The sequence below is a fragment of the Sesamum indicum genome, linkage group LG6 (genome assembly GCF_026168435.1).
Source record: "Sesamum indicum cultivar Baizhima isolate 11 linkage group LG6, ASM2616843v1, whole genome shotgun sequence".
In the NCBI taxonomy this organism is placed as follows: domain Eukaryota; kingdom Viridiplantae; phylum Streptophyta; class Magnoliopsida; order Lamiales; family Pedaliaceae; genus Sesamum; species Sesamum indicum.
Window position 1 is genome coordinate 9,014,326 of NC_142662.1, and position 13,767 is coordinate 9,028,092.

Sequence of the window (13,767 nt, forward strand, 5' to 3'; positions counted from 1 at the left end):
CTTTTGCTCAAGAAATGCGTGAAGAAGGTATTGTATGAATCCAAGGCCGACCAGATCGAAGATGAGCATATTGTCTGAATCCATGGGAAGCCAGTGTCACGCCGAAAGCAAATACTCACGACTTCTGGGCATGGAGGGCTTACAAGCATCATTGCCTAACAACTTCTTAGAGAAGCAAACTTGTCGTTGAACTCCCTGCGTACAAGCAGCCGCGAATATCCAACAAAGAGATAGAAGATTCTCTTGGTGGAAAGGCACCGTAGCTCAAGGGAAGCTGGAAGGGGCTCTTGTCGTGGACACACAAGAAAGAAACGCACAAGTGACTATAAAAAGCTTGGCTTCGCAAAGGAAGCTTGCATATGCTTAGCGCTTCGCCTATGGTTGAGGTTCTTGTTGTTGACGTATGTGGAAAGAAATAAGTGGCCGTGGCATGCATCTTGGCATCGTAAAGAATGCTTGCACGATGACCTTGCGCTTCGTCTATGGATGAGGCTCTTATTGCTCATTAAAGTGGAAAGAAATGCGTGAATGATTGCAAAAGTCTTGGCTTTCTCGAAGGAAGCCTGCATGATGGTCTAGCGCGTCTTCTATGGAGGGAGTTCTTGTTGCTGACTCACACAGAAAGAGATGAGTGAACGGCTGCGAAACTCTTGGAGGATGCTTGCACAACGGCGAGACACCTTCTCTGTGGAAAGAGATCTTGAAAGGATGGTGAAATCTTGCATGTGCCTCATCAATGATGAGGTGGCGATTCGAAAGTACAAACTCAATAACGGTTTTGATTCCATGAAGAAAAGAGTTGCCCGCCAAGGCCTTAGATTGGGACGAAGCGTTGAAGCGGGATCAAGTACTTCTCTCATCGTCTGTTTGAAACACCCAAGGATGGGCACAACTTCTGCGAAGATTAAACCTAGGACAGTGGAACGATGTCGATTGGCCATGGACGTGCAAGGTGTGCTTTTGATCTCGAGGTTGTCCTTGTCACTTCAATGACACGGGTGGGAATGTCTCATTGTGATCCTTTACAGTCCACCTCTATTAAACATGCAAATTACACGCACACGAAGGAAAAAGTTAGAAGCCAAATTCATGAAAACATACATATGTTCACGTGTGTGCTGGAAATATTGATGAGAGTCGAGGCTTATTCTCATTTGCTAAAAGGACAACAGATGGTAGCCTCGGTTTCTTCAGAAAAGAAGTTTGGTTGCTCGCTTATAAAAGAAAATAAAAAATTACTGTGTAGCAACATATTAACTCGTTGCGTTGAGCTTGCAAGAGGGTGCTAAGTAAAGACCTCCTTTCTATATATTGATGTCTGATAGTGGGTGATTTAAGGTCATAAGTTTCCATCATTTAAAAACTTGGAAATAAGGAATCAGGATTGGGAATAATTTTGATGGGTATATATATATCACCCCGGCGAAAAGACTGAAACGCTCTTCATTAAGGGCATTATAGTCATTTCCGCGACCAGGATCCGCATGTTTTGTAGCGGGCGGGTCACAGAGGACCCGACCCGAGTCGCATAGACTGATGGAAGACCCGGACAATGACGATCGTTCGATCAGAATGTGAACCAGCAAGATAAGGCCACGTGGCCCAATACTTGACGTACAACTGTGTTCTATAAATAGACCCCGATACGCCATAATTGAGGTAACTTTAATGCATTAATTGAGATCGAACTTTGAGACCGCATTCATTTCACTCGATCAACCTAATTTGAGCGTCGGAGGGTCATTGTCGGGGACGTGCCCGACGAGCTCACGGTTCGTGTTTTATTCTCAGGGGATCCAAAATCTGTTTCGGAAGAGTTAGTCGACCCGCAGTGAGATCGTCTCAGGAGATCGAATAATTCGACCCGGATCAGTTGGTGCCGTCTGTGGGAACATCTGAGAATTCTTTATCATTATGGAAGGTTCATCGAGGAGAAATGCTGCGGAAGAGGAGACGCCCAGGAAGGGAACAGGTGCCACCATACAAATCACTCCTGACGAGTTGCAAAGAATGATAGAGGGGGCAAGCCGAAAAGCAATTGTGGAATACGAAAGGAGAACAGCAACCCCCCTGGTCAAGGAAACGGCTAGAAGGCAGTTATTCGAAAATGTGGAACCATTAAGAGAATCAAGGGTGCAAGGTGAACAAGAACATCGCAGCAAGCGACCAGCGTCGTCCGATGCAGGTTCTAGCAGCCACGGACGCGCGAAGAGAAGGGAGCCCGTGATATCCCGGGCCGAAGTAGAAAGTGTGGGTAAACAGATACACAGCTTAAATAAGCAGATCGACGAGTTGAAGAAGCGAGGGGAGATCGTCTCGCAGAACAAAAATTCCCCTTTCTGTAACGACATCCTCATTCAAACAGTCGAGCCGGGGTTCAGGGTACCCGATCTAAGGAGATATGATGGGATGAGAGACCCCCAGGAGCATGTGGCTGCCTTCAAATGGTAATGAATCTTTACGGACAATCAGCCCCGATAATGGCAAAACTGTTTGCGACCACACTCAGGGGGAAAGCTTAAGAGTGGTTCACAAACCTGCCTCGAGGAAGCATCGAATCCTACGAGCAGCTCGTGCAAAAATTCAACTTCCATTTTGCGAGCAAGAAGAAGCAGAAGAGATCCGCCACACATCTATTTAACATCCGGCAGAGAGAGGATGAAACTTTGAAAAATTTCATAGGCCGGTTCAACAACGAAACCCTGGAGGTGCAAGAGTTAAGGATTGACATGCTCGTGAGCATCCTCATTCACGGGCTCAGGAAGAGCTCTTTCGCATCCGCCCTCGCACGAGACCCGCCTGTCGATGTCGAACAATTGATGGCATTAGCACAGAAATATATCGACGAAGAGGAGATGAACGCGATGAAAGACTCAGAACGAAGGGAGCGGGAGTACATCCCTAGGCGACCTCAAGAGGGTAGGGGAGGAGGAAATGACAAGCCTAAAACAGAGAAACGGAAGGAACCAAAGTACATTCCGAAGTACCACAATTACACTCCTTTAGCCATGTCTCGAGAGAAGGCCTTAATGATGGTAGAGAATGCCGATGTGCTGAAGTGGCCAAGACACACGAGGTACACCCCCTCTAAGAAAACTTCTAACAAATACTGCCGTTTCCACCGGGAGGGGGGACACAATACAGAGGAATGCTATCAGCTGAAGGATGAGATCGAAAGGCTCGTTAGGCAGGGGCATTTTCGAGATCGCGTCAAATCGAGAAGCCGTGATCGGGACAGAAACCCAAGCCCATCAAAAACCGACAGGGCCCCGATGGGCGGGAACAACGCTCCCACCAAGGGCGTTATATACACGATCGCGGGAGGACCGACCGCGGGAGATTCGAGCCGAACACGAAAGAGATGTGGTCGAGCGGCCGGCTCGGTTCGAGAAAAGGAATTCGTGTTAAAGGTGGAGGACGAAGAGGCTATCTCATTCAACAGTTCGGACAGATTGGAGGAGGGTGGAGAACAGAACGACCCGATGGTCGTCAAGCTAGATATTGCGAACTTCACCGTTCACAAAGTGTTGATTGATAGTGGGAGCTCAGCGGACATCATCTTCAAAAATGTGGTGGATCGGATGGGGCTGCAGAACGCGAGGCTCGAACCCGTGAAGACCCCGTTAGTCAGCTTCGGGGGAAGTGAAGTGGCCTCACTGGGGACGATTGAGCTGCCAGTGTCCATGGGAGAGGAGCCAAAAAGAAAAACCCTGATGGTCAAGTTCTTGGTGGTGGATACTCCATTCACGTACAACGTCATATTAGGTCGGCCGGGACTGAACTCATTCCGAGCGGTCATCTCCACGTACCACATGAAGATGAAGTTCCCTACCGAATATGGGATCGGGGAAATATCGTGCGACCAGAAGGAGGCTCGAAAATGCTATAACCTGTCTATAAAGGGGGAGCCGAGGTCGAAAAAGCAGAAGGTCAGGGAGGACGCAGAGCCCGACCGTATGAGGCAGAGCACATGAAGCCCAGTGGCGAATACAAAAAGGTGCAACTGGTCCCAAATGAGCCTGACAAAACCACCCGGATAGGGGCGAACATGGACGGGGAGTTGGCTATGATAGAATTTTTAAAGAAGAATGTTGATGTATTCGCATGGAGTCCCTCGGACTTCACGGGGATCGATCCCGGAGTTATCGTTCACCGCCTTAACGTCGACCCGAAAGTTCGACCAGTACAGCAGAAGAAGAGATCATTCGGAAGCGACAAGAACGCAATAATCAGACAAGAGGTCAAAAAACTGTTAAGAGCCGGATACATATCCGAGATCCAATACACCAATTGGCTCTCAAACGTCGTGTTAGTTCCCAAATCCTCGGGAAAATGGCGTATGTGCGTTGACTTCACGGACTTGAACAAAGCTTGCCCGAAGGATCCGTATCCCTTGCCAAGAATCGACTTGATGGTCGACTCCACAGCCGGGTTCGAGAGGTTCTCGATGATGGACGCCTACCAAGGGTACCACCAAATCCACATGGCGAAAGAAGACCGAGACAAGACCTCGTTTGTCACAGAGAAAGGGATCTATTGCTATAGCATGATGCCATTCGGGTTGAAGAACGCAGGCGCCACATACCAGCGGCTAGTAAATCAAATGTTCGGAGATCTCTTGGGGAAGACCATGGAAGTATACGTGGATGATATGTTAGTGAAGAGCAGGAGGTCGCAGGATCACTTGGAAGATCTCTCTCAAGCGTTCAACATAATGAGGTCGCACGGGATGAAGCTCAATCCGGACAAATGTACCTTTGGTGTGACCGGGGGAAAGTTTCTGGGGTATATGATCAGTGAACGAGGAATAGAGGCGAACCCAGAAAAGATCCAAGCCATTATGGGCCTGAGATCGCCGAATTCGATCAAAGAGATGCAGAAGCTTACGGGAAAGATCGCATCTTTAAGTAGGTTTATATCGCGATCGGCAGACAGAAGCTTACCATTTTTCAAAGCCTTAAGGAAGCCCAAGAGTTTCGCGTGGACTCCAGAATACGAGCAGGCTTTGCAGGAACTAAAGGAGTATCTCACTAAGCCTCCATTGCTCGCGAATCCTAAAGAAGGGGAAACATTATTTTTGTATCTTGGGGTGTCCGAGAACGCGGTCAGCTCCGTATTGGTGAGAGAGGAAGCTAATAATCAGAATCCATTCTATTATGTCAGTAAAATGCTCCAGGGGGTAGAATCGCGATATTCAGAGATGGAAAAACTCGCCCTTGCATTAGTAGTGACTGCCCGATAACTACGACCATATTTTCAGTCGCACAAAGTGGTGGTGTTGACGAACCACCCCCTTAAGCATGTGATGTCGCGACCGAAACCTCCGAAAGATTGATCAAGTGGGCGATCGAATTGGGGCAACATGATATTGAGTACCAACCCAGGACAGCCCAGAAGGCGCAGGTGCTCTCAGATTTCATCACAGAGCTGTCCGGCGACCCGAAGGAACCCGAAGCTGCCGATCACCCCTATTCGAAATGGATGTTGCATGTTGATGGATCTTCTAACGTGAATAATGGAGGAGCAGGCATACTGATCCAAGGACCAGAGGGAGTCGAGACAGAAGTTGCAGCTCGCCTATCATTCCCGATGACAAATAATGAGGCGGAATATGAGGCATTGGTATTGGGATTAGAGCTCGCATATGAGGCAGGTGCTCGAGATCTAGAAGTTTTTACCGACTCACAGTTGATTGCTATGCAGATCGAAGGAGCATACGAGACAAGAGAGAGAACAATGACCCAGTATAAAGAGATCGTACATCGATTGATGGGGAAGTTCAGTAGATGCTCCATTTCGCAAGTCCCCCGAATAGAGAACGACAAAGCGGACGCTCTGTCAAAATTTGGAGCTGCGATGGATGGAATTCGGGATCGCAAAATCACAGCCTTAGCACGCGAGCAGTCGGCCCTTGCGAGTAGAACAGAAGTCCAGGTCGTCTCAGAGGCAGGGTCATGGATGAACGAAATCGTAAGGTATCTCGACGATGGTACCCTGCCTAGCGATCCGGTGGCGGCGAAGAGAGTCAAATTTCGAGCCGCTCGATTCACGTTGTTGGAGGGTCAGCTCTACAAACGGACAGTGGGCGGCCCTCTCCTGAAATGCTTGGATGAAGAGAGAGCCTTGTACGTGATGCGCGAAATACACGAAGGAAGCTGCGGCAATCATTCAGGGGTGAGATCGCTAGCTCAGAAAGTGATGCGACAGGGGTATTTCTGGCCCACCCTAGTCGAAGATTCCAAGAACTTGGTGAGAAAATGTGAAAGCTGCCAGAAGTATGCTTCCTTGATACATCAGCCCACGACCCCGATGGAACCGATCAAGATAGCATGCCCGTTCGATCAGTGGGGAATTGACATCGTAGGACCTTTTCCACCCGCGCAAGCTCAGAAGAAATTCATCATTGTGGCGGTCGAATATTTCTCCAAATGGGTCGAAGCGGAAGCAGTAGCCAAAATATCTAAGAAGAAAGTCATCAACTTTATTTGGAAGAACATCATATGCAGATTTGGTATACCCCGGATACTGATATCTGATAATGGCACGCAGTTCCAGGGCAGGAAGATCACGGAATGGTGCAAGGAGCTAAAGATCGCACAGCACTTCACGGCAGTTGCGAACCCTCAGGCGAACGGACAGACCGAGGTGACGAACCGGACGATCTTGCAACACTTGAAGACGCGCCTTGAGAGCAAGGGATCATGGGTTGACGAGCTGCCTGGGGTCTTGTGGGCTTATCGCACAACTCCACGAACCGCTACAGGCGAGACCCACTTCTGCCTGGTATATGGGACCGAGGCCATCATCCCCACAGAAATCGGGGAGGAATCGCAGAGAGTCATGCAATACGAACCCAAGACGAACCAGAAAGAGCGAAGTTTCGACCTCACCGTCATTGAAGAAAAGAGGGAGGCCGCATATGCTAGAATTTTACACCACAAGGATTTGATGATGAAGAGCCACAATCGCAGAATTCGACCACGTCAGTTGCAGGTAGGAGATCTTGTGCTGAAGAAGGTAGAAGTCTCCAAGCACGTGGGAAAGTTGGAACCGCCCTAGGAGGGTCCGTACAAAGTAATCGAGATTAGAAAGAAGGGTACATACAGGCTGCAAGACTTGCAGGGTCGAGACTTACCACGCCCTTGGAACATACAGAACCTGAAGAAGTTTTATGCATGAAGCCCAGCGGATCGAACAAGGAGCCTGTGAAAGACCATCAACCAGCGGATCGAATATGGAGCCTGTGAAAGGCCATCAACCAGCGGATCGAATATGGAGCCTGCGAAAGGCCATCAACCAGCGAATCGAACAAAGAGCCTGTGAAAGGCCATCAACCAGCGGATCGAACAAGGAGCCTGTGAAAGGCCGTCAACGAACAGATCGAACAACGAAGGACCCGTCAGCGGTAAAATCATACGCGGAGACTTCTAGCAGATTACCAATTATATATTTTAAGGTCAGGAAGATTGTGTCCAAGTTGAACATTGTTATTATTAGACATTTGTACCCACTGAAATTTACCCAACGGGATTTATCAAATTTTATTTGTTTCGTGCTTATATTCATGCGTACAACTTCCAACGTCTTTACTATCATTCGTCACTTAAATCGTCCAAGTACAAAACGCGAACTGAAAAAGACGCACTCAAGCAAAACGCGAACTGAAAAAGACGCGTCCAAAATGCGATCTGAAAAAGACGCACTCAAGCAAAACGCGAACTGAAAAAGACGCGTCCAAAATGCAATCTGAAAAAGACGCACCCAAGCAAAACGCGAACTGAAAAAGACGCGTCCAAAATGCGATCTGAAAAAGACGCACCCAAGCAAAACGCGAACTGAAAAAGACGCGTCCAATATGCGAATTGAAAAAGACACACTCAAGCAAAACGCGAACTGAAAAAGACGCGTCCAATATGCGAACTGAAAAAGACGCATTAAAGTCACACGCGAATTGAAAGAACGATTGAAAAGAGGCAAGCTTCATGCGATCAGTAGGACATGCAATGGGCAAATAAAGAAGCAAAATATGCGAGCTGCCAAAAGTTGAGGAAAATCTTTCCATTAACAAAATGTCATATATAGGGGTCGTAAAAAATCCTCACCCCGACGTCCTGTCTACAAAAAATGATGTTTCTAAAAATCTCTAGGATTTACATTTTGATCAGTCAGCTCAAATCCTATTAAAAAAATAGAAGATCGGGATTGATCAGGCATCAGCTTCCGCCTCTAGCTCGTCCCTCAGGACCATAAACTCGTCATCTTTCAGCTCAGGATCCGGGGGAAGGGGTTGGAGGTCGCCATCGAGCGAGATGTCCAATTTGCTGCGGTCAAAAGACTCGGTAAATCCGCCAAGCTTTTCGACCTGAGACAAGCAGGTCTCATAGCCTTTGGCGAACGAGTCCGCAGATTTGATCTCGAGAGCGGTCGTGAAAGTATCGGTCTTCAGAAAGTCACGAACCGCGGACATCCTAGAGCCGGCCAAAATGCGTTGATGTTCTTCGATTGGAATGCGGCCGGCTTGGCCCTCTTCCACCCCACGTTTACGGCCCTCCTCGAGGCCAGCCTCACGCCCGGCCTCGAATGCCTCTTTTTTGGCCTCCGTAGAGCTACTTCATGCTCAGAACGGAGGATCTCCTTATCCTTTTTGGAGGCATCGAGCTCGGCTCGCAGCTTTTGGACCTCGTCGCCCAAGGCTAGCAGATTATCCTCCTGTTTGCGTTCTGTCTCGTCTCGCTCTGCTAGCTGAACCCTGAGATCCTGCACCTTCTGATCAGTTTAGATATAACTCCTTCGGTAGTGGGTGCATTTGAGGCTCAGGCTTCGGAGGAAGGTCATGGTCTGCAAAATCAAATGCAGTGAATAATAGAACAGAAGGGAGATCGACGCCAACCGATAGAATACCTGGACCATGGAGTGAGCTGCGAACTCCTCCAGCCGAATGGGGCTATTCGTCACAAGCGCCCCTTGATCGCGAACGGAGACGAATGAGATGTAGACAGCAATAGTATCGCCTCCTGCTTCGCCATACAGCGACGAGCTCGACATGTCCTGCCATTCGGGAGGTGGCACATTGCCTCGAAGAGCTGCCCGGCTATCCTCCCAACATGTGGCCAACTGTGCCACCCTCAAAAATTTGTCCCGATCTTCCTCTACACTAGTCTTGTCCGCAGCTTCCTTAGCCATCCTGCTTAGCACGCTCGGGCTATGCGATTTGGAAGGAGGAGGGTGAGAGGCCTCCGCGAGCTCCTTCCCCTTGCCCTTATCGCTGGGCCCTAACTTGGACTTGGGCCCATGACCCTTCTTCGGAGAGGATCGCTTCATTTTCTTAGGTCGCTCCTCGGGTGGAGGACCTTGGCTTCCTTAATTGGCCCCATGGTCACCACTGGCCTCGTCTAGACCCAGTTCTAACTCCGAAGAGTTGTAGCCAAGATGACCACCAGGGGCGGAAGGCGTATCCTCACTATCAACTGCAATGGGCTGACGTCCGTCGGGAGTTGCGACCGCGAGCGCCTTTGAGGGAACCGGGGGAGGTAGGTTCGAAGGTAAATCTGGAGCACCAGCAACCGCCTTGCCCTTCCCCTTCGGATCTCACCACCCTTCTTCGTTTTATTCTGGGACGCGATCCTCCGCATAGCAGTACGCGTGCTCATGATTATACTATCTGCAAGAAGGGAAGAGTTAGCATATGCGAGCACTACAGCGATGAAAGCAAGCGATACCAAAAGAAGAAAATTACCTAAGGACTCTTCGATGTGAAGGGACGCTGGAGAGAGCCCAGATAATTGCAAAATCTTCTCAGTGAGAAGCTTCTTGGGATCATACTTATAAGACGTTAAACTCCTTATTTGGTCACCCTCCAGCCCCCCTCCACTGATTTTCGGAATGGGTTTATACTTGGTCCACTCGTTCTTAATGGGCCAAACACCACTAGGAGATCGAATGAAAATATAGCGATCTAGCCAGACTCCTACATTCGATTTCAGGGCGCTCAGATACCTGCACTCGGGCTTGGCCGAAAGATAAAAGAAACCTCTACTCCCAGACCGCTTGGAAGTGGTGAAAGAATACAAACTCCAAAAATTGTCAAAACTGGGGTCTAAACCTACGAATTGCATTATTACGACGAAAAGGACGATATGGGTAATAGAATTTGGGGAGATTTGCATAGGGCATAACCCCAGCTTATTCAAAATCGCGGCCACAGGAGGAGCCAGAGGAAATCGCAGCCCGGCATCGAGGTGCTTGATAGAAAAAGCACTAAACCCCTCGGGAGGTCGATGCATGCGATCGAAGGTAGCAGGGGTGACGACATCAAAATCGGAGGGGATATGGTATTTTTTCCTAATCTTATGGGCAGGCACCCTAACTTTGCTAACCACAGCCTCCCAAAGGTTTTTGGCGAGTCGGTCTTGGAACTTGGCAAGGACCGAGGGCCCAGTTTGTTCATCGTTAAGTTTGGTGACAGAAAACTTCTTTTTCCTCTTGGGAAAAGTAGAATACGACCCATGTGAAGACTTAGACACCGACCTAGACCCAGACCCAGAGGACGAACCAGAACCAGACTCAGAAGAGGACCCCGAAGCAGATTCAGAATGGGACGAAGAAGACTCTGGACCAAATTGCGGCCTAGGGCCAGATCGCAACCTAGAATTCGAGCTAGAGCTGGAAGGCATCGTACCTTAAAAGCAGGATGACTCTAGAAGCCGCAGATCGAATACGAACGTGTGGATGTGAGCCTTGGTCGCTAGAAGTCTTTGCGTGAGGTAGAGCCGAGAGTTCAAATGGTGGGATATTTATAGGAGGTCCATTTTGGAGAAACGCGCCGAAGGTCAACCGACAGGATCTCGCCACGCGTCCGCAGAGACTGCCAATCGACGGATGCGATGGTTCGACTTTCCCAAAGGCAACGAACTTGCACTTTGAAAAAGTGGGGGAGTAATGATGGGTATATATATATCACCCCGGCGAAAAGACTGAAACGCCCTTCATTAAGGGCATTATAGTCATTTCCGCGATCAGGATCCGCGTGTTTTGTAGCGGGCGGGTCGCAGAGGACCCGACCCGGGTCGCATAGACTGATGGAAGACCCGGACAATGACGACCGTTCAATCAGAATGTGAACCAGCAAGATAAGGCCACGTGGCGCAATACTTGACGTACAACTGTGTTCTATAAATAGACCCCGATACGCCATAAATGAGGTAACTTTTATGCATTAATTGAGATCGAACTTTGAGATCGTATTCATTTCACTCGATCAACCTAACTTGAGCGTCGGAGGGTCATTGTTGGGGACGTGCCCGACGAGCTCACGGTTCGTGTTTTATTCTCAGGGGATCCAAAATCTGTTTCGGAAGAGTTAGTCGACCCGCAGTGAGATCGTCTCAGGAGATCGAATAATTCGACCCGGATCAAATTTATAAAAGGATTGGAAAGTTTATTAAAGAATTCTTTACAAGGAAAAGATATTGGCTTGTTATGTGATTGATTTGCATACTTTAGTTGGTTTCTTTTGTGACTCCACATGAGTGCATATCAAATTTGGGTCATATATAATTTTTTTATGGGTCAATTCCAAATAAATATAAAGTTGTCTCTTTTGGATTAGTTAAATTGGGCCGAATATATGTCCAACTATAGTCTGCCAAAAGACTAATCTATATCAAAGCCAACAACATACAAGTCCAAAAAAGTAAGCCCAAGTTGCCTAAACCCTTCTCACGCCTATAAGAAGAGGCCTTCACCTCTCACAATTCAAATACATACAACACATACAGACATACACGCAAGTCACAACAAATCCAAAAGGACTTAAATCTCGGCCACAATGAAACACTGCAACCACGAAGGTTCTACGTTTTCCTCGACATCAAATCATTAAGTCTTGATATCAAATTTCAAGGTGACACATAGTTTGCTCTACAAATCCGAAGAAAACTACACATTAATATCCAAGAACAAGGCTCAAACCCTTGGATCCACATTTAGAGCGAAAAATCAGGGGATTATCTTCAAATCAGAGATTGTATCAACTTTTCTTTTAAATCAAATAAAATTCATTTGTCCATATTTTTCTTGACTTGTAATTATTTTTGCACACGGAATTTTATGTGGACATACACAACAATATCTTTATATCAACAATTAACCTAAAATTTATAGTATATATATACATATATATATATATATCCAACGATTACCGAATAATAAAAAAAGTTATACAAAATAACATAGCATTTCGAAAATTTCAACCAATTCAACAGAAAATTATTTAGCAACAAAAATTCTGAAAGAAATAGCAACAGAAAACTCTGATGCATTTATGAAATTTAAACTAATTACCAAAATTATCCCAAAAATCTATTTCAACAAATTCACAAAATTATCACAAACATATCTATTTCTACTAATTAAAAATATCAGAAAATAAACAAAATAGAAATATTACATAAATATGGTTCTTCATATTTATAATTTCAGAAACAGAAAAAAGAAATATTTTATTTCAGAAAAATTTTAATTTCATAAAATATTTTAGAAAAATTGTAATATTTCAAAAAAATTATTTTCAGAAAAAAATTTAACACAAAAAGCATTTTAAAATACAAAAACATCAGAAAAATAAAGAAATCACAAAACTCGCAGAAAAAATAAAAAAAATATCCACAATAAATGTTTATTGTTAATACTAACCTTTAAAAATGACGGAGAACGGCGGGGAATGGTGGGGAACAACAGGAATGACTAGGATTGGTGGTGAGAGAGAGAGAGAGAGAGAGGAGGTGGAGGCAGCAGCGGAGCAGGCATCGGGGTAGGCGGGAAGGGGGGAGCTGAAACGTGAGAGAGAGAGTGGGGGAGAGTGAGTGCAGAGTGAGCAAAAATCTGATAATTGTCACTTGTATATCAACATTCTTGAACGGTATCAAACAGTCATGTATTATCAAATCATTCCTATGACCGTCCCTATACTAATGAAACGACATCGTTTTACTAGCAAAACCACGACACCGTATAAAGATCTATGTTACAAAACCATTCATATTTGTTAAAAAAATGTTCCTATTAATTCTCCAAATAAGTATTTATTTTTCAAAAAATAAATAAAAATTTAAAAAAATCCGTATCGAACACATTAATGAGCAAAATAACTATAAAATGAATGGATTAAGACCATTGAATACATAAAATATTTTTCATAAGATTGATATTTGTTCACTATATTAAGTATATTTGTATATATTCCAATTCGGTAGTATTACATAGATGTAACTAGCATTTTATATTATTGTATTGCATTGCCTAATTAGACTGTTAAAATTTTGATCAGACCGTTAGATATGATCAAGTAGACAAAAGACTACATTTGATGAAGTTTTGGACGTTTTTATACACGGATATTTGAGATATCGTATCTGGTTCATAGTGCAACCTTCAACTAGGTTTGTGATTCTTTTAAATATGACTATTAGATATATTCAAATAGATAGAATCTTCTACATGTTTAAGTTTGAAATTCATACGGCTAGCGGATGTTGAGATATTATAATCATAACATATACTAGACAATTTTTTAACATATTTTGGAATGGTTATTTTATATATTTGGAATGATTCATGATTAGCAATGGCAACTGAGTAGAGTTAGGAATGGTGTTTTAACACATAACCGCTCCAAGTTGCGATTTTTTCACCTTTTTTTTTTGGAAGGTCCCAAATGAAATTATTGTGGAACTCTTCTTGGAAGGGTCAAATGGAAGTAACCATAAC

At 45.7% G+C, this 13,767-nt stretch overlaps 2 protein-coding genes across 3 annotated transcripts; one reads left to right on the forward strand and one right to left on the reverse strand.

Annotated features, from left to right (window-relative positions):
- Positions 1-1,041: 1,041 nt before the first annotated feature.
- On the reverse strand, positions 1,042-12,906 carry LOC110012108 (uncharacterized). Of its 2 annotated transcripts, XR_016065737.1 has the most exons (4): positions 12,694-12,906; positions 9,737-11,919; positions 8,902-9,661; positions 1,042-8,838 (listed from the first exon to the last, which is right to left on the reverse strand). XR_016065737.1 is itself a non-coding variant. In XM_088881125.1 (3 exons), the coding sequence occupies exons 2-3, from the start codon at positions 10,671-10,673 to the stop codon at positions 9,405-9,407; spliced, it is 1,194 nt and encodes a 397-aa protein (XP_088737251.1). In that variant the 5' UTR covers positions 10,674-11,919; positions 12,694-12,906; the 3' UTR covers positions 1,042-9,404. The 2 variants fall into 2 exon arrangements, 1 of the variants encoding a protein (XP_088737251.1); XM_088881125.1 differs by having other exon boundaries at positions 1,042-9,661.
- On the forward strand, positions 1,915-3,974 carry LOC110012092 (uncharacterized). The gene is made up of 2 exons (XM_020694201.1): positions 1,915-2,447; positions 2,552-3,974. The coding sequence occupies exons 1-2, from the start codon at positions 1,915-1,917 to the stop codon at positions 3,972-3,974; spliced, it is 1,956 nt and encodes a 651-aa protein (XP_020549860.1).
- Positions 12,907-13,767: the final 861 nt, after the last annotated feature.